The sequence below is a fragment of the Cryptococcus depauperatus genome, chromosome 4 (assembly GCF_001720195.1).
Source record: "Cryptococcus depauperatus CBS 7841 chromosome 4, complete sequence".
Taxonomy (NCBI): domain Eukaryota; kingdom Fungi; phylum Basidiomycota; class Tremellomycetes; order Tremellales; family Cryptococcaceae; genus Cryptococcus; species Cryptococcus depauperatus.
This window is the reverse complement of record NC_089471.1, coordinates 1378884-1399202: the sequence shown is the minus strand read 5'-3', so window position 1 is coordinate 1399202 and position 20319 is coordinate 1378884. Positions and strand designations below refer to the sequence as shown.

The 20319-nt window shown below is 44.6% G+C and overlaps 6 protein-coding genes across 6 annotated transcripts; 5 read left to right on the top strand and 1 right to left on the bottom strand.

The window, feature by feature from the left end:
• Nucleotides 1-20: 20 nt before the first annotated feature.
• L203_103869 (uncharacterized protein) lies at nt 21-4502 on the top strand (the record flags this gene model as incomplete). Its single annotated transcript, XM_066213261.1, has 12 exons — nt 21-88; nt 149-290; nt 341-449; nt 499-858; nt 907-1104; nt 1152-1210; nt 1264-1696; nt 1742-1903; nt 1952-1993; nt 2045-3337; nt 3386-3504; nt 3558-4502. The coding sequence occupies 12 exons, from the start codon at nt 21-23 to the stop codon at nt 4500-4502; spliced, it is 3930 nt and encodes a 1309-aa protein (XP_066069358.1).
• Nucleotides 4503-4791: 289 nt separating this feature from the next.
• On the bottom strand, nt 4792-7461 carry L203_103868 (uncharacterized protein; the record flags this gene model as incomplete). Its single annotated transcript, XM_066213260.1, has 8 exons — nt 4792-5214; nt 5267-5449; nt 5503-5651; nt 5706-5869; nt 5918-6825; nt 6880-7139; nt 7187-7280; nt 7333-7461. 8 exons carry the CDS (start codon nt 7459-7461, stop codon nt 4792-4794), a joined length of 2310 nt encoding a protein of 769 aa, XP_066069357.1.
• Nucleotides 7462-8605: 1144 nt separating this feature from the next.
• On the top strand, nt 8606-10727 carry L203_103867 (uncharacterized protein; the record flags this gene model as incomplete). Its single annotated transcript, XM_066213259.1, has 9 exons — nt 8606-8627; nt 8694-8722; nt 8776-8910; nt 8961-9016; nt 9084-9161; nt 9217-9280; nt 9329-10142; nt 10189-10511; nt 10572-10727. The coding sequence occupies 9 exons, from the start codon at nt 8606-8608 to the stop codon at nt 10725-10727; spliced, it is 1677 nt and encodes a 558-aa protein (XP_066069356.1).
• A 464-nt stretch (nt 10728-11191) lies between these two features.
• L203_103866 (uncharacterized protein) lies at nt 11192-11813 on the top strand (the record flags this gene model as incomplete). The annotated part of the gene is made up of 5 exons (XM_066213258.1): nt 11192-11290; nt 11350-11427; nt 11496-11646; nt 11702-11741; nt 11792-11813. 5 exons carry the CDS (start codon nt 11192-11194, stop codon nt 11811-11813), a joined length of 390 nt encoding a protein of 129 aa, XP_066069355.1.
• Nucleotides 11814-12746: 933 nt separating this feature from the next.
• L203_103865 (uncharacterized protein) lies at nt 12747-16839 on the top strand (the record flags this gene model as incomplete). The annotated part of the gene is made up of 4 exons (XM_066213257.1): nt 12747-14820; nt 14869-15740; nt 15791-15866; nt 15914-16839. The coding sequence occupies 4 exons, from the start codon at nt 12747-12749 to the stop codon at nt 16837-16839; spliced, it is 3948 nt and encodes a 1315-aa protein (XP_066069354.1).
• Nucleotides 16840-17538: 699 nt separating this feature from the next.
• L203_103864 (uncharacterized protein) lies at nt 17539-19933 on the top strand (the record flags this gene model as incomplete). The annotated part of the gene is made up of 7 exons (XM_066213256.1): nt 17539-18084; nt 18133-18235; nt 18291-18585; nt 18639-18759; nt 18813-19236; nt 19296-19490; nt 19614-19933. The coding sequence occupies 7 exons, from the start codon at nt 17539-17541 to the stop codon at nt 19931-19933; spliced, it is 2004 nt and encodes a 667-aa protein (XP_066069353.1).
• Between the last annotated feature and the right edge of the window lie 386 nt (nt 19934-20319).

Sequence of the window (20319 nt, the reverse complement as noted above, 5' to 3'; positions counted from 1 at the left end):
CAGATAGGCAGTTATGCACGATGGACGTATGCCAAGCCTCGGACGGCGGGCTCTTCAGGCTTCACAACTATATAGATGACTATGGCTCGTGAGTATCTGCTGGGTGTTGCCACTGATATAACCTTCCTGATAATAAAAAAATCATTAGCATCGACGAACTTTATCAGGATGTTTCATCAGTTACTGGTGTACCAGACCATGATATACTACTCTTCTTGGAAGACGGACGAGAGTTGAAAAGTGATATCTTGCCTGAAATCAGGAATCAAGCAGGACCAAGTTATCCTACCGCAAGTCAGCAGTCTCATCCATTGGACTCTGAGACTGATAAGACTCACAGAATGCTCGGATCAGAATACACATGTTCAATCGGGAAACTTTCTGGACTGATGCGGAAGTATGGGCTGCAAAGTACAAAGAAGACATTCAATTACCTCCTCCATTGGACTGTATGTCGCTTGGCAGCTACAAGAGAGTGAAAGACTGAAGTAACGGTAGTATCAAGCTTTGAAGGTATACAGCATCCCTTCATTGTAGCGCATGACCACTTGTCCCATCTCAACTCGTTGTTTGAGGCTCAATCCCAATCACTAAAGATAGCCTATTCAAATATAGCTTTCCACCTCCAGCCCGTATTAGAAGAATTCAAGTCCTTTTCCGCTAAAGTTGAAGGCGAGTTCAAAAAAGAAGACGATTTAATAAATTGTTCAAGATTGGACATGACTCTAATCACAAAACTCATGATCAACCAAACAATATTGAAAAAAAAAGATGAAGAAGGGAAAGTCAAAACTTTGGGTGATTACGTCAACGGGAAGAAGATGGAGCAGGTTAGAGAGACCTGTAGGGTGCTTCATGGTAAACACAAAACGATGATGAATTAGCATGTTCACTGATTTATTACAGTTGAAAATGTAGATCGTTACAATATTTTAGCTAGCCAACTCGATGAGCTAGTCTTACAGTCAAACACTGAAACCAGGGCCTTCAACGAGAGATCTGCCGAGGTTGAAAATGAATTCGCGGAAGGGCTAACCAGAATAGAGATTGCTCTTAGTCAACTATCTCAGTTAACAGACTGTGGAGCAACAGATGTAGAGCAAGGTAAGTCTGGTGTAAGTGCATGTATAAATGTTTCTCAGTACCACCAGATTTTGTAGAGCTCGATCAAGCTATGCGAGATGATCTTGTAGCATTGACATCTGTCAAGGTTCGTCGAGGTTTGGATGATTCACAGTGTCGTAATCTCACTTGCATTCTTAGAATGACTTCACTTTTGATGTTCACTCTCACCTTCGACAAGTTGCCACCTTTCAATCACAAATCACCCGCCTCATTGATTCGTTCCGCAAGCTAGACGCTGAACTTTCACCCTCCAAAGATCGTGCCGCATTCATTCACCTTGAACGTCTACATTATATTCCAATTGCCTACGCCACAGCTGTTTCCGAAATTGCTCGCAGAAAAGAATTTACTGTTATGCTGAACGAATGGATAAAGCGCTTGACAGGTGCATTGAACACATTTATACAATCTGAAATAAAGCGTAGGGATCAAATCAGTAAAAAATGGATATCACAATTACCTTTCACTATTCCTAGTTTAACAGAAGGCTCGGGTCCAAAAATCAGTGTGACAGTAGCTGGCGGGATGGATAACGTAACTAGTGTCTCAATTGGATATGAAGAAGTTGAAAGTAAGTTTTCATTATCTATTTTAAGGTGAGAACTGATCATAGTAGAGTTGGTCATTTGGTTAGAGCAAATGAAAAATGACCCAGAAGTCATTTCTGTAATGGAAAAAGGCGACGAGGAGCGGCTTGGTGTGATGCAAGATCACATTAGAGAGCTTATGACCAAGTTGGACTCATGTGAGGACGAGTTTGACAAGGTAATAGAAAAAGGTAAAGATATCGAGCCTCTTTTCTTGTCTAGCCACTGATCCGTTCTAGTACTACTGCCTAGAACCCTTGCTCGTCCAGAGAACAATTCTCGTAAGTTATAATATTCGTTACTTTGAGTTTATAAATCTAACATGACTTAAGACGAATACGAAAAGCGCCTACAAGAGCTTCAAGAGACTAATCAAAAGACGAAGGAAAGGCTTGAAGAACAGCATGAACAACGCATGGCTTACTTCCAGGTTCGTCAAGGAGAGCTTCAAGAAGAGCTTGCTAGGCTACGTATAAACCTCACTGAAGAGTCCGTTGCCCGTCAAGGGCTTACTGCAGAATTACACGAACGGCAAAAGAAGCAGGAGGAGATGACTCGAGACCAACAAGACCATCAAAACCAACAAGACATGATATCTGCCTTGCAAGCCGAGCTCGCCCAAGAGAAAGATCGTGCAACAGACCTCGGTGTACGGTTGCAAGAAGCATTGCTGGATGTTGACGGATTAAAAAATGCTGAACATAGTCTAATAACGCAGCTCCAGAATCTCCAGGAAGATCGCAAAAAGACACTCAAATGTGAAAGGGAAGCACAGATGACAACAAAGAATATGGAATCTCAAATAGCTGGATTGACAGCTGAGCTTAAAGCTACTACAGAACAACTGATTAAAGCTCAATCAGATCGTGATTGCGCACTTAGAAACCAGTCCGCTGAAGCCGAGAAAACGATGAGAGATCATATTGCCGAAGCTGACGGTGATAGAGCTGTATTGGAGCATCAACATCTTACGCTCACAAAGGAACTTGAGGATCTTAGAATTGAGATGGAAAAGAAATTATCCTTGGCTCAAAATGCCTCAATACGACAAATTGATGGTCTCAAAGCGGAGCTTTCTCTAACCAAAGCCCAGCTGCAGGACATGCAGAGGAAAGAAATGGCTTCTGTGGATGAATTGGCAATAACCAAAGATTATTTGAATGCCATGACTCAGGAGAGAACTCATCTTGCTGAGCAGGCCAAGGATGCTGTAGGTCTTGTGGCAAGATATCATGAAATTTGCCTTCAGCTCCAAAACGCCATTAACATGTCAACAACAATTTCTGGAACAGCTGCTCAGCCCCATTCTCAGTCGCCACCAATCAACCAACCTGCTGCTCGCCTCGGAGCTACCAATGCTGGTATATCTAGTCATCTTGCTTCGTCAAGTAGAAGTGACCTCCTTGAAAGTGTGAGTCTAGTTGCAGCGCAAAACTTTGATCTTCATGGATTTTCGGAGTCTGTAACAAAGACAATCGGCTTGGTTAAAAAATGGAGCAAAAGCTGTCGCCAATACAGAGATCAAGCTAGAAACAAAATTTCTTTCACCAACTTTGCTAAAGGGGATTTGGCTTTATTTTTACCGACTAGAAACACTATTGCTCGCTCGTGGGCCGCATTTAACAGTGAGCATAGTCCCTTGGTATTGACCTTGAGCTCATGCTGGAATTTAGTATCCGCTCCTCATAATTTTCTCAAGGTTGATGATACTCTACAGCAACAGATTAAGGCCCGTGAATGGATCATTGCGAGAATCATAAAAACAGATGAGTCAGTAGCGTTAGGCGGAGAGGTTTGTGATGCTGTATATTGCTCGATAATATGGACTGACCCATGGTGGTGCAGTCTTTAGAAACCAATCCATTCGGTCTTGCTGATGGTCTTCGCTATTACATTCATACTGTGGAGGAGTATAATCCTAGCGCACCACGTCTATCTCGTCGCAGCACATCTACTAGCTTCCCTAATAGCCATATTATTACACCGGGACGCCGATCAGTGTCTGGTGATTCCACTACAGTCATTGGAACAACACTGACCAAGCCCATCAGAGGCAAAACACAAAGTGGTTATTTCCCGCCCATGGGTAGCTTAGACGAGCAAGGCTCAAGCTCAGATTCACCTGTGAAGGGAGAAGTGGATGAGTGCGATGCCCAGACACAGAGTCCAACTAATGAATTTCAACAAGCCCGTTCCGAAATAGCAAGCCCGCCAATGACTTCGGCAAAGTCATCACCACCTAAATCTATCTCCAAGCCTACACCTCCCTTGACTACCTCACCCACGCTCAATGCTGCCACTGTTCCCCCTCTTCGGGCCCGTACCTCTCTCCCAACCGTGTCCAGGGATTCACAGGGCTTGGTGACTGGCGCTTTCAACACCAGACCTCCCTCAGTGGCGTCGAGTAATTCATCCTACTTAAGGACTATCCGGGGGGGGCCCGGACCGAGTGGTAAAACAGGACCCGCTCCAGCCATGGCGGTGACTACGTCTTGTGGCGCCAAAGAAGGTATGCTTGATGAGGCCACATCCTCTGATAAGGCAGTTGGCTCTTTGTCAGAAACACCTAGCCCATCTCAAGGCAAAGATAATCAACATAAAACACGAGCAAGCATTACCACTTTTAACGCCCTAGGAACCAGTCCCGAGGTAGGTGGTAGGACTAATTTCCTTTCAAGTGTAGCAGGATTAGGAAGGAGAAGACAGTCAAGTCTGGCAGATGGACGAGTGAGCGCTATTGACATGCTGCGAAAGATTGATCAAGGATCGGGCGGAAATTCTAGTGAATAAGTCACTTGATCATCAATAGAAGAAGGATATGAAGAACACCCAAGAGGTTCTTGATACCAGATCGTTGATCTCACCTGGTGCAAATTGAACTTACATTATCTGCGTGAGGGGCAGAAGTACCAAGCCTTGATACGTCACAAAGAAGCAATTTCTTGTCGCTGGATACACATGTCATAATATTTTGCATTAAGTTACATTCCATATGAAATGTTCACACATAATAGGCCTGCATGTCATGAAACTGGTACCCAGGCGCATTGATGACCAATCCACAATACCTTTCTCCACTCTATCTACGCCCGGCAGTCCCTTGCTCTAGATTCTTTTCCGCTGAAGAGGTATAATCTATGTCAACCAAGTTGCCTTCATCATCCTCATAAACGACTCCTCCGATCATGTCGCTCTCTATATAATCATCGTTGCTGACTTCAACTGATTCGTCGGAATCCACCATCTTATATCCTAGACTTCTAAATAGTTCTTCATAATGATATCCTTGATCTGGTTTCTGGGCTACTTCAATCGTCATTTGACCATTTCTGGGTCCTGCAAAGACAAATTCATGTGAGTCCTCTGGAATATTCTTTCCTTCGTCACTGGTAACTTCTCCGAATGTAGATAGAGAACGGAAACAACAGTCAGATTGAAAACTTTGGCGAAGTTCAGGGAGAGGCTGGCTTGTCATAATCGACAAGAAGACTTCAAGTGTGTACTGTATATTCTGTCAGTTCTCTACTGATACTGACTAACAGAAAAGTACGAACAAAGGCGCCATTACCCGCATTGCCACACCTCCTGGGCAGCTTCTGTTCATCATTACCAAATATGAGGTGAGCTATATGCTGAAGAGACTTTTCAGAGCGTCTAGGAATTAAGCCAGTTGAAAAGGTTGTAGGAGCAGCCAGAGGCCTAATATTTTCAATACCATCAAAGAGGATAGCGGTATTCTGTTTACAATAAGCGTCAAAAATATGAACAAAACAAAGGCGATAATACACACAATGAGAAAGAGAGAGTTACAACCAGCTGCAGCCATATGAGGCGGCACTTCCCACATGTCCGGTTGAAATTTGACGTTGTCAGTTGCAACATCCACGCCAATATCAGAGAAATTCTCCTCTATACCACTAACGGTATGAGTAACCACGACTGTGATATTATGGCGTATGAGTACACAGCTCAGTACGCTCATGAACGACTCACAAATTGGGCCTCTACCAGCTTTTTTCCAGATATCTTGGAGCTTCGACTTGATAGTTTGTTTTAACTCACTTCGCCGAATCGGGATAGTCTGGCCAAAATCATAAGCGTCTCGATAGTCGGAACAAGTCTTTTCATTCCTCTTATCCAAGTAATAATCTTGAACGCTGTATTGCATCAGATGATATAATGAAACCTGAAAAGTGGTAACTCACATGATATGCCCATGGTCTCTCATTTCTTCATATTCCGGATTCTTTTGTTCCTCATTTTTCGCTTGTCTGACGCCCCAGCCCATTTTTTCTTGAAAGAATAGAGCAGACCAACCGACTTCCAAAACGACACTGGGGTCTTCCTCCCAACGAGTCACATTTAGTGCGATGAAACAGCTTCGACCAGTTTCTCGAGGCAATTTTGCCTCGGAATCTCCATCATCTTTATCATCAATAATGGATTTGATTTCTTTTTGTGGCGTAGAGTTGAGAAAACCTCCTTCAGCTGCAGTAATGAGAGCCTGTTGACAAAGGTAGTGATACCTGCCAGCTACATCATGCTGAATGATTTCAGAATCCTCAGTAAGAGGGAATGTAATATTCTCATCAGTGCCTTCAAGCGAAGCACTAGGAGGAAGAATAAGAGGATTACCATTCTCGTCTTGAGAGAAATTGAGTGAAGCAAGTCGCTCAGCAATGTCTTCTTCTTTTTCCTCCCCTCCTTCTTCATCTTGGCTATCATCTTCATCGTATTTCGGCTCGATTATTTGAGTCTCTTCTCCTTCACGTCGATCGGGTTCCTCTTGTTCTTCATGCTCCTGCTTTTTGTGCTCTTTCTCTTTATCATTCTGCTCCTGTGTTGAGCGATCTTCTTCAATTGTTTGTAATATCATGTTTATCTTTGCTTGTCGATGCGCTTGCTCTTGTTCTTTTCGCTGTTTCTCTTTTAATCTTTCCGCAGCTTCATCGACAGGAGGAGGCACCATGGCTAAGATATTATCAAATCGTTTCTTGTCGAATTCAGGTGGAGGAAGGCCGGTTCTTTCATGTCTTTCAGAAGTTTTGGTATCCTTGTCCAGCTGCTTCTGGATCTTGGTGAGATGGAAAGCGGTTGGAATAGTAATCTTTTCCTTTTTTATGATAATCAACACCAACTAAAAACAACAGTGATGGGATTAACTCACAATGTTTAGAAATAGATTTGCTGGTAGGACCATATCAGGGATAGGTATCCAATCATCCTCGCCATCTTTCAAGGAAGGCTCCACCAGTCCCTCAAGCTCTTTTAACGCGTCCTTGCTTCCATTAGCTATGAGTTCTGATCGCCGCAAGTTATATCTGATCCAGGATGGTGTGCTCAGTCGCATGGTATGAATATAGTATTGGATATACTCAACTTGACGCAGGTGAAACAAAAGCCGAGGCCTGTTAGATTTATCATAGCCTGAGGAAGTGTGAGCAACATAATATCAGAAGAGCATAGTACCCTACCAAGATAGAGGGTAATGCCTGGCTGACCAAGATGTAAAGGATGTGCAGGGTCGTAGAGAGCGGAATTACTCATCAGAGACTGTATAGCGGCGGCCTAAACGTTTTTTGGTTATGCATTGGTGCTTGCATAGATGGAAGTTACTAGCCTGCCATGGATTCAAACTGTTGGGCCATTGGTGCATGACATCTATCTGGCGCATATAGGCATCTTTGACGAGGACCAGCCCCTTCTTGGACGTGATTCTGACGGATAGATCTGGGTATATGCTGTCCATAATATTGTTTTGCGATATTCTCTGGTTTGATTGTTTTAAATTAAGAAAAGAAAAGAAAAGAATTAATGGATACCACTTGCTTGAGAAAAAAAAGTCAGTCCAAAAGTACTTCCACCAAGGGAGTCAACTTACGTAACCATAACTTTCTTCTATATCTTGTTCGTACTGTCTCATTTCTTGCCTATCCATAACAATTGTACTGAATTAATATCTTGTTGTTTACAGTTGTATCGACATTGAGTCTAGCCTTCGGACTTGAAGAATGCTTAAGCTATGCGCCAAAGATAGAGTATCCATTTGAGCATATTGTGAGCTCACAAGACATGTTCTTTCGTCCAAATGAGAATTGATGGAAGGCTGATTCTCGGAATGCCAATGGAGCAGATGAACGTACATCTAGTCAACTGAAGAGCATGTATAAAAAGCCAACTTTGCGGCTCAGCATCTGATGGCAAACAAATGACTGAAAAGCGAGAGACGGTGTGACACTTGTGATTGGAAACCATTCTTTCAAACAATGGCCAATATTCTAGCCTTTTTGGATGCTGTTGAGTAGATTGGCAGAGAACGTTTACTCTCAAAGCCTTTGGTTTATCAAGGTTCGGCTCCCCTTTCGTAAACAAAGCTATATTTGGTGCCACAGAACGAGAGCAATTTACTTACAGCATAGTCAGCAAAAGCGGAATTATGTTACAAGGACAGGCAAGGATGGAACGGATGCCATTTGCGGTTTGGCTCTCTGATTGACCGAGCACTTTTGACATCTTTAATACAACCTAGGACATGAAGCACAGCTAGGCCCTTCTCTTTCCTCATTGTGCCATAAACACTGTGCGTCCTCTTCCTCATGCTATGCGGCTGCTCATTCAATAGCTATGCGGTGAGGCATTCGTGATATGTTGGCCATCTAATAATCACAATGTATTGTGTTTACAATTCAAACCTTTCTATCTACTTGTCTTGCTATAAGATACTCCTTGCATTACGTGGCATTTTTTCTGTGCGGGGCCCCCAATGAATCGCATGACGTCGCTAGAATAATATTTTATAATTGTCAAATAGAATAAACAGTGAATTTTCTTTCAAATCTTTTATAATCTCAACAATAAAAAATTACCAGCATATATCTAAAACTGCTTGTGCCATGCTTTCAGATGCAGTCCCGGGTAAGTTAACATTGCAAAAGTTCTCAAGGGTCATGAGCTGATTTATATATTATGGTACCTTTCCAGTCAAAACGCTACTTTTGACCGTCTTTAATGTACGACTTGAGCAGCCCAAACAGGCGTTGCTGACTGTACTGAATCACTCTAGTCCATTGTCGAAGTTTTCATACTATGTTTGGCAGGCTATGTACTCGCACGTACGGGTGTGACAGATAAGGCTACCCAGCGAAAGCTCAATATAATCAATGTTTCTCTCTTTACACCTGCTCTCTTGTTTTCAAAGGTATGTAAAAAGCTCTATAAGATGCAGGCCAATGTTAATCTCAATTCTAGGTAGCATACTCTCTAACACCTGCCAAACTCAAAGAGCTATGGATTATTCCTCTCGGGTGAGTGGTTTTCTTCGCGATAGATGGGCGTGATTGATAAAGTTGACGCTTATACTATGCATCTTAGTTTTGTGTTCATTACTGGCCTCTCTGCCGCTGTCGCATATGTTCTTGCCAAGATTTTGAGACTCTCAAGGTCACAGAGGTGTGTGAAACGTGCATGTCGTTGGCAGAGAGATCGCTTGTTGATGCGGAAGTAGAGCGTTTGCAATGTGTGCATCAATGTTTCAAAATAGTAATTCGTTGCCTATTGCCTTGATACAGGTATTTGATTGACCGGTTGAATGGGTATTGTGTCTAACGATGGTATAGTCGCTCGTGGTTGAAGTACCTGGTCTCAAATGGGGTAGCCACGATTCCAAGGATCAGATGCTCGGCCGGGCATTGACTTATCTTGTACTGTACTCAACTCTGGGCATGATGGTCCGTTGGTCATGGGGAGTCAAGCTTCTGTCCAAGGCAGATGATGAACAGGAATCTTCTACGAATGGTGATGAACATCTCGTTCACTCGCCCCGTGACATTGATCATGAGGAACAACAGCCATTTTTTCCATTTGTTAGTCGGGTTAATTCTTCTGGAAATCAAGGTCACGTTGAAGTCGGCTCGACAATGGCTCATGAAGCGCCGCCATCACCACCCGTCCCTTTTACCGCTCCTGGGTCAGCTCATTCTATGCATCCAAATCTGAGACGGTTATCAAATGGGAGAACCAATAAAAGTTGCAGGAGTCATTCTACATCGAGTTTCACAAGAAAGATTCGCCCACCCGATCGAACGGAAAGCGGCAGGGAGTTTTGGGGTTTGCCTGAGGCACCTAAAGATCGTGGCATATCGCTCATTGAGGAGGACAGCAGCGATGAAGAAGGTGAGGATGAGGAATGGGGAAATTATGCCCAACCCAACCTTCGCCTTCGTCGTGAACCTCATACCAGACTTCAAGCTATTTGGCGTCAAATACAACCCAAGATAACATCCTGGACAAAGAGCGTCAATGCTTTTATGACAGTTCCGATGTACGCGGCGTTGTTGTCTATTGCCATTGCAATGATTCCACCTTTACAAGCTAAGGTGGCTCAAGTAAAGCCACTGGAACAAGCCATCAAAGGTGCTGGGCAATGTTCAAGTGGGTATCGTATCTGTCTTGGTCTGTCTACTGACATGAGGTCTAGTCCCTGTGACCTTGGTCGTTTTAGGCGCATTCTTTTATTCACCACCCCCTCATACTCTTCAACGAGGGCATATTCAACTTGCCAACACTCCTACCAAAACTACCAACTTTTTCGAACGCAAACTCCGACAGCTTGCTGGTTCTAATGAACAGCGTAAATCATACCCGGGGGAGAACAAGACAGTCTGTGTCGCTGTGGTCAGCAGAATGATTATTGTGCCAATACTAATGATGCCATTGCTGGCTTTGATGGCCAAATTCGATTCATTCAAAGCGGCCGAAGACCCTGTGTTTGTGCTTTCTGCTGTTTTATTGGTTTCCTCGGTCGGTACAATTCTCTTACAACCGCGAAAGCATGACAGTTCTGACAATGACTGGATGTAGCCTCCTGCACTGACACTTGCTCAGATTACCCAAGTAGCTTCGGGTGATGCATTTGAACAACTGATTTCCAAGACGATCAGTTGGTCATATGCCGTACTCACTCCTCCTCTCACCCTCATATACGTCGTTGTTGGGCTGGTCTTTGGACGTCTTTAATATTTGTTATTCTCTACAAAAATCAAATTTAAGATATATGTTGTTTACTGAGAGAGATACAACAAGCGGACGAGGGTTTATACTATTAATTACCCAGCACACGTATGGGGGGTATATAGCTGGTTGGTCATGTATAGATGAGTTACTATGAGGGTTCATTTTCTATTACATCTCTATCAGCAATGAAAGATCAACAACCAAGAAAGGTGATGATTTGCAGGCAGTCCCTGTCCGACAATGTGTTGTGTGTTTCAATACGTAATGTGTCTTTTAACATTTCGTATTGGTATACAGACATACACTCCTTCGTGGTGTATGTCTAACCAGACATAACCACAATAATGCCTCTTGTATCTGTTGACACAGCTTGTCAAGTATGGATGGATTGTTGATCAAAACATTGACTTTAGTAATTATTCTCGATTAACGACTTGGATTTTTCGTCTTCACCTATGTCTTAGAACATGTCACAAGAATACTCTGGTCGAGCCTGTGGTAAGCTCTACCGACGCTGCAGAGAGTCTCCCCGAAAAAGACCAAAGGGCCTACGACCGTTGCTTTTAGTAGGCTGATATGGTTGTCGTCTGCCAGTTCCACGGCTCATGAATTGATATGATGATAGGCAAGTAAAGCAATACCGGCAAGGCCTCTGCCCATCCCAGACAATTATAGGATCATATCAAGACGAGAAAGCAGAGATGTACGTGCTTACCGTCTAGGGAAACAGCCTAGAAAAAAAGTCCATCGTTAATGTTGGTACTCTTGTAGGCATACAACACAAGCTGTAAACTTGAGCCAAATGACCTGTTTACCGCAACGGGTGCTGAAAATGCTCGCTGCGATGCTTGGGACGTGGAAGCTGGACGAGGACTAGGAGAAGCTGTCTTGAAACCAGCGCCGAAAAGATTAGCCAATCTCGGTATGTATAGCTATGCAAAAGAGGAAGCGAGATTGACAGTCCGTCGCGTCTTCAGGCCCAGTCGATTTGCTTATTGGGATTGTAATAACGATGTTGTTGGTGTATTTCTTATGCTGACCTAAAGTACTCGCCAATCTGAGCACAGTACGGTCGGTCTTGTTGAATAGCAAGTATAATAACCAGCGTATACAGCCGCCGCAGCGTTGGAAGGCCATTCTATGCAATACATGCAAGGCAATATTTGAGAAGCTGTCCTTATGACTGTTGACGTTTGTTGTGGTCAACCCTAAGGTACTTGACAGGGTTTGCCGTGTGCAGAGAGGATAGGGTGAAACTTGACTATTCATCTATCTGTATCTGCCTTTTGCCACTTGCCACTCTGCTTTGCTTCAGCATACTCACCCGTAGTCGCATACTCACAATGCAAAATTCCCTCAGGCAATCATAAACGAAAAAGAAGAATGAGAAAAGAAAAGAAAATTAATTCCGTTGGTAAAAGAATTCCTATGCATAGAACAGTGTGGACGAGGACGCGTGGAGTCCAGACTCCGTTCCTGGTAACCGCCCGGATCCCCCTGCCGTGGTGGCTGATATTCTGATGGCCAGCTTTTTTGTTTTCTATTTCCTTCTTTCTTTTTCATTTCTCTTTTCCATCTTTTCTATTTAACGTCAACGCTTTCGATTTGCCACCCGTATACGTTTGCCTCGCTCCCAACAGCAAAAAACGCTCTTTGAACACCTGCCGTACATCCTTTCAGCACCTCTTTTCATTCCCTCTCCTATCGCGGATCTCGAGCACACAGGAGGCAGCCAACGTCCAGACGCGTATCGCTTTCCCAACAATCTCACCAGAGCGTGCTACGCTGGTCGCGACACTCTCTATCTTTATCTTCAATCTTTTCACAGCGTAGTCGTCCTACGTCGACATCACCATCACAGTCCTCGATACCCATCACACATGACCCTCTTGTTAAGACTCTAACTTATCTTCACGCTCGGCACCACACAAAGTTATCTATTGTCTGGCTAAGGGTTTCACGAATATTTTTGCTATACGAGCCAGGGGCTCATTGGCAATGCGACATCGTCGACAACGATACATGGCGCCTTCAGTGGCGCTAGTTCCTCTATTTGTCCTCATTGTTTTCGCTGCCGTCGCACAAGTTGGACAAGCTTTGGAGCACGGAACAGGGTTGGAGAGGAGATTGAACAACCAAGCGAGGAAACGATGGGTGGACAGAAAGAGGCAATTGGATCTACAATTAGGACCTGAATTGAGTAGTTCAGTTGCCAAGATACTGGATAATTTGACACCAACCTCTACAAAGCCTGCGCCGGGCACCTCAGCAGAGTCTTCTGCTCAGCCTCCTACTTTACAATTTACTTCTTCCACGCCTAGTTCCTTCATTTCCACTGCCTCGGAGGTTCAGACCGCTTCCATCGTCCAGTCTCCGTCCATTGAATCTTCCACATCAATTGGAAAACCTACTGGGAACAGCCTCTCGGCATCAACTGCATCTACTCCTGAGCTTGACGATAGTCACGGCGTTGTTCTTTCGACTTCAACACCAGAATTTTCTTCCAAGGTTTCAGAGACAAACAAAGAGACGCCTTCTTCCACTTTAACAATTATTTCCGCTGTCCAATCAGCGTTAAATATTGTGCCTCCTGTCGCTGAGACGACTTTTGCACCATCGTCAGAAACGGACACGTCTTCCACAGCGACGATTAGCATTATTTCAAGTAAGTTCAAGTTGTCAAGCTTTCTCATGTTTTCAAGTTCTTTTTATTCTTTTTTCAATTCTTTTTCAAATTTACCTTCAATTTCCTTCTTGGATCAAGTTCATTTTCGGTTTCCTGTTATGAGTGAGGGTTGGAGATGGCCATGTGTTTTTGCAAATGCATTGGCGGTGAATGAGACTGCTCCACCAGATTGGATTGAGGCCGCATATTGGTCTTCCAGGAAGGAGCTAGGGAGAAAACGGCAGATGACCGGTGTGCCGTCAGGTGGAGACACAGGGAAGACTTCCTTGACTGTTTCATCGACCATAGTTTCCCCATTATCTACAGGTGGGAACCAGCCAACAACATCAGTGACTGGAGCTACAACAACTGGCGCGCAAGGATCTGGTGCCCCTGTGGACACAGTGAGCCCAACAACGAAGCCAAGTATATCGAGTGGTAGTTCTGGTGATCAAGCTACGACCAAAACAGATTCTACCTCATCCGTGGCAGCTGGAGAGTCATCTAAAAATGCTGGTACAACTGCAGCCTCAGAACAAGGGACTATTAAGTCTGGAGCGAGCGGCACGACCACTTCATTAGTTCTAGGAGGATCAACGCCATCGCTCACAAATCCAGCAACCACTACAACCACTACAGCCACTACAACCACTACACCCACTACACCCACTACACCCACTACACCCACTACACCCACTACACCCACTACAGGTTTGCCTAGTCAGTCTTCAACTCCAGGTGGCACAAATCGCCCAAGCGATATAGTGAAACATTTTCCAGCCGTTGTATCAAGTGATACTTCTTTATCCAGCACTTTAACATCGGTGGCAAACTCTCCTTCCACTGATACGAGTACAGTCCATGGTGGGATCACCTCGCCATCGGCTCCTCTTGGTTCATCAGTTGTTGTGGGGAACGATGGTTTGACAACAACCATTGCAGTCACTGCCCCTACGGATGGAACGTCTACATATACGGTAACAAAAACTCTAGGTGATACTAGTACAACATCATCGAGTACAAACTGGCTTTCTTCGGATCGTCCTTCAACCGATTCTGGGAACAGTGGGCTACAGTCATCTCTTGTTTACACTGGAAGCGACGGATTGGTATCGACCTCCAAGGAATCAAAGCCGTCGGGGTCCTCAGGGCATCCGACGGTTTCTCAAAGTACTACTATCACGCCCTCTGGCGGAGATACCATAACCTCCCTTGGGGGGTATTCCCAGTTTCGTCCTACTACTACTTCTTCTTTTCAAACTTCACCTTTTTCAAATTATACTTCTGGCCCTTCGTCAATCTTGACTATTGTGCAGAGCACTAATGTTCAAGGTTCAATTGTAGGTTCAGGATCTGCTATTGGTACCAGCGAGACTTCGACACATCTCAGTAGCACGATTACAGTTGCGTCTACAAGCAAAACACTTGATGGTGAGCTTTGACCAGTTATCACAAAGAAGTTGCTGACTGGTTGAATAGTCACCTCCACCACTACTAATGCTGCCTCTTCATATGATCCTAGTGTATCACAGAACGGGCCCAATGCTACAAACACCACACAATCTCAAACCACAAGTTATTCCTCTGAACCTATCTTCTCTCCTCCTATATCTATAACCACTATTTCTTCTGACACCAGCCAAATTGATACGCCATCTACAACTATCCGTCCCGCATCTACCAGCGAGCCTACCTCAAAGAACAATTCTTGGAGCACTACTGAACATGAAGCGACATCAACTATTGCAAGTGATCATAAAACGACGGTCTCCAGTACTTCAAATTGGTCGTCGTCGTCCGAATCTGATTTTTCGACATCTAAGTCTACGACTCTCCCTACAACCACTGCTACAACTTCCGATGCCATTTCCACTACTGCAGGAAACTCAAAATCCTCCCCAGCTATCTCTTCTATAATCAATGTCACAGCAATCAGCTCAACGCCTGACATTACTAGCCCCGAAGTTACTACGTTTGACACATCTACCGCGTCATCATGGAAATCGTCATCTACTACGGATAATCATTCTGGGAAATCTTCAACTAGTTCAGATCAGGGTTATACTCCGTCACAGACGTGGCTTATCGTTGCTTCTTCTTCTCAAGTCACCACTACTTCTACTTCGACAGCCGAGTCAACAACTATCCAGAGGGCTGCCACCCGTACAACGAGTAGCCCCACTGCTCCCTCTGTTGCAACGATACCTAGCAGTATGCCTACGTTGATTGTGCCTGCAAACTCTGTTGCAAATGATCCGAATGCCGGAAGTGGAACTGAAAAAGATCCCATTAAGGGCCATACGTTGATCGCAATATTGTTGGCTTCTGAGCAGTATCCATGGCGGTTCGTTGTGAGTTGTTTGACTATGAATGCACTCTATTGTATCTAACATATCGATAGGTCGATTCCTCAGATGCTACAAGTCAGCTGTTCAATACTTTCCCTACTCTTATTGGCAAGGCTTTAGCAATTGATAGTAAGTATTGGCCTTGTATTCTCTCGTAATTCGCTAACTTCATTCAGTATCGAAGATCTCTACCTACGGTCTTCAGGTATACCAGCCCGCTGCTTGGAATGGGGATGTAACTTCCTTGCTCACACAGTACATGGCGTACATCCCTTCACAGTACTTCGACACCTTGAACGCTTATATCCAAACTGCTTCGTCTCCATTGTATAACCAAACTGGTATAGAGGGTCAACTCGCTGCTCAGATTAACACCGCCTTCCCTCTGGCTGCCTCGTCAAATTCAGCTCCTACCTCATCATCATCTTCGGGTGGTGATCTCAACAAGAGAAAACGCAACATTATCATCGGTGTCTGCGTAGGCATTGGCGGTGCCTTATGGCTGGCATTGATATACTGGGTCTATAAGCGTATAAAGCAATCTAACGATAAAGCCGTTCACAAACGTTTGTCGGAGCATATGTCTGTTTTCGGCGATCATCGTATCGTTTCTCAAATCTATCAAGGAGATGCAGGCGGCGGACATGGCTGGGATGGAAATCGACGTATTTCACGCGTACCTTCTATCGCGGCTAGTGAGATTGATGACCGTCCATCGTCATTCTATGCCTCGCCATTTGAGAATGATCGATCTATGCGAGAACAGCAACGTTATAATGGCTCAGACGACAGCCATACGCTGTCTCGTTCAGGATCATCCGGCGAATCGCCCATCAGCCATAGCTATGGTCAGTCCGTGCTTGGCGGGTCATTCCATAACGCCAATAACGACGGTTATTACTCACCTATGAGATCACGAATGTCCCAAAACCCCTTTGAGGATATGGTTACTCGTTCATATCTCGGCACAAGCGGTTCCAACACATCAGTGACCGCTAAACGTAGGAGTGCTCCTGGAAAACCTGTCAACAAGGCACTCATTTCCCAGCCTACTTTGCAAGGTACTTCTCTAGAATTCAGAGGATACAATGGGGCTGAGTAACCAGTGAGAATGTGTCAACGTCATGCCTTGCCTTGAAATCGCTAGACGATGAGAGCAACTCCTCCCCTTGTTTGTGTATTCTTGTTTCTTCGCCCTACGATAACGGACTATTTTCATTTCTCGGACATTCGCTTCATTGCAACATGACTATATCATGTCAAGGGAAATTGTTTTAGTATGCCCTATACCTTCTCATCTTGTAGATAGGCCGAGCCTGAGGGGCTGGCTCTCTCTTTGATTTTCTTTTCTTTTCTTTAGGTGTCGTTCGAGTTTCTCGTTTCTACATTACTTATCATTGGTTTAAAAGGGATGCAATAATCTGCATTTCTTACGTCGATTGTCATTCTCTCAAAACGCCGTCCAAGATGCAAGAGTAACCAGTTCCCTTTGCGTCCATCGCTGATCCTCATAAATATGACCAAAAACTGATGCATTCTACTACTAATATATACATGTAGTTTGGCCGAACTTGAAGCAATCAGTGAAATTGGATACATAAATTATTCTTTTCATAAAGATATTGACAAGGAGCAAAACTCGGTATTGACCATTCGACGAGATAAAGCCACGTGGGTACCACGTGTTTGAGGTGGAGGCAAAGGTGGAGGCTCTCATCTCATCAAGGTCGTTTAAATATCAGTATCCAATATTCAGACGCTTTCTCTTTTTCATTTTATCTTAGGTCTCGATAATATATACATGCCAAGAAGAAACCGTCTTATTGAAGAGTACCCCGAGGAGGATTCGGATGATGCTCTGTTTGATCCTGAAGGGATTATGGAGGAAATTACCGAAGATGATGATTTCGACGATCGCGAGGACGATTACTATAGTTCCGGCCACGAGAATGACTACATTCGCGAGATTCTTTTCCAAGATGAAGGAGAAGAAGAGGATGGAGGAGGCGAAGCAGGAGGAAACTTTCAGATGGTGGCCAACCTGGCCAATCTTGCGCAGGCTATGGACAGAGACAGAACGAATGAAAATGCTCTGACTATTTCTTTTGCAGACTTGAGGAATCTAATTGGAAGACAGGTCGAGCACAGGTCTCTGGTTGGTGCGAGACGAGGCAATTTGTGGGCCGAAAAGTCTCATGAAAAGCAGGCCGTTGCAGATCCCAAGGGTACAGAGTTGTTGAGAAGTGGAGAGTTTGGAAGCGTTGGAGGCTGGAAAGCTGGTAAAGGCAAGAAGCGACCGAGAGAGTGGGAGCATACTGTCAGAGGCTGGAATACCCCTAGGCTAGAGGTATGCGTTTAACAATACTGCCCGGCATCAATGGCTGACGGATTGAAGATAAATCGGAGCCTTGTTCCTAATGATGCAGGGACTATCGTGGCTACCTATCCTTCTGTGCCCTACGTGGGACAGTACGCAGGAGAAAACTACTCTATCTTTTGTAAGCTATGGCTCTTATTCGCATGCGTTTGTCCTAAACATAGGATGACTGCAAGACACCGCCACTCAATATTTTACACTCCACTTGTACTGGACGGCAGTAGAACCACCGAGACTACGGCGCAAACGCTATACAACAAATAGTCCTTCTCTGCAAATGCCGGACGACTCTAATGGCTCTGTCTTTTCAGAAGACGAGTATGACGATGCTGACCGAGATGAATGGGGGCAAGAAATTTACAACATGGGAGGTGATCAGGAAGATTCAAGTATGAAGAGATTCAAGAGGGTTCAAGGAGTTGAGGGGAGATGGACCATCACAGATTGTGACGTTGATAGAAAGGGAGAAAGGTAGGACATGTTTCTGCGCTTTGGAGATGTTGATACTTACTGCTGGTCACCAGAATGATTTACTCTTCCATCACGCCACAAGTTCATCTGTTATACACCAGTGCATTCCAAGAAGACCATCATGAACTTGATTTTTCGGATTCGTCGGACCGAAATATGTTTTATGGCAATGGAGTACATCACTCAAGTATTCAAATCTTACTCGCGATTGGCTGACTTTGGCAAAGATTTGGAGCATCAGATTCTCTGCTGACGGTAAAGAGATTATTGCTGGAGGCTCCAACGGAAAAATCATGATATATGATCTCGAATCTCAAAGCCGTTCTCTCAAAGTCAAAGGCCACGCCGACGATGTCAACGCAGTATGTTTTGCAGACCATTCGTCTACCAATGTTCTTGTATCTGGATCCGATGATGGATATGTCAAAGTCTGGGACAGACGCTCACTATCTTCGCATGTACCCTCTGGCGTCCTTGTCGGGGCGACAGAAGGTATAACCTATACGTCGCCAAAAGGGGATGGTAGGTATATTGTTGCAAATTCAAAAGATCAAGTAGCCCGACTGTATGATCTGAGGAAAATGAGAAGCTGGAGTGATTTTGACAATCAGAAAGACGCCGTGGAAAAGTACGGAGCGAGTAACTTTGATTGTGAGCTTTACTAATCACTTGTTTGCTGTCACTGTTTCAAAGATTGACGAGTTTTCAAGATCGGGACAGTCTCTATCCTCGTTCAGAGCCCCGTTCACACCCATTGGATTGTTCAGTGATGACTTATAAAGGCCATTCAGTGTTGAGAACACTGATTCGATGTCACTTTAGCCCTGTGGAGTCCACTGGCCAGAGTTATATCTATTCTGGAAGTGCCGATGGACAAATACATGTCTGGAGTCTCGATGGAAGAGGTAGGTGGTACGTTTCTTGTATAAAAGATAGTACTGACGCCGTTGACACCCCAGTGGTTCAAGGTTTGTGTCTCCTGCCATGCCATTCATGAGGCTGTCATTCCGGCTGACAGTCAGCCATAGTCCTTGATCGATCCAAATCGGCCCCTCTCTACACTCCCTCTGGTGAATACTCGGATCCTTCCTGGCCTGTAGCCGGCAGCAAGTCGTCATCCAAACGATACACTGTCCGAGACGTAGCATGGCATGGCTATGAGCCCACACTCATGTCAACTTGCTGGGACTTGACAAACAATGTGCGACGAGGAGGCACAGTAGCGAAACATGAGTGGAAAGGTCTAGGCAAGAGAGGGCTCAACAAGCTGGAGGATTGGGTGGAAAAGCAACAGGCGGAGAGCGATAGAATGGGAGAAAGCCTTTTGACTGGAACCGCATCGCTTTGAACTGCTTTTATTGCATATCACAAGTCTAGATTGTATTGATATTTCAACAGTCGACACGTTTTGTTTGTACGTTGAAGCCTCCATGCTACACTGTATCCAATCCAAAAAGCTGTCTTGTACGTATGAATCAAGATGTAGATCACTCTCGCCAGCCCAGTTCTCTTTTTAGCAGACGCAGGCTTGTCGCTGACTACGCTCGAGATCGTTTGCATCCCACGACAACGCTGATGCTCTCAAACGACTGACAGTGTTGTTAGTGTAACATTTGGTCCATTCTTTTGACAGTGAGTGTTCTTGAAACCTGTGCGTTGACTTTCTCCTCGCCAAACTCTGGTAACGTTGAGAGCTTGACAAGGGATGCATCTCTTATCATTATAGCGTTGAAA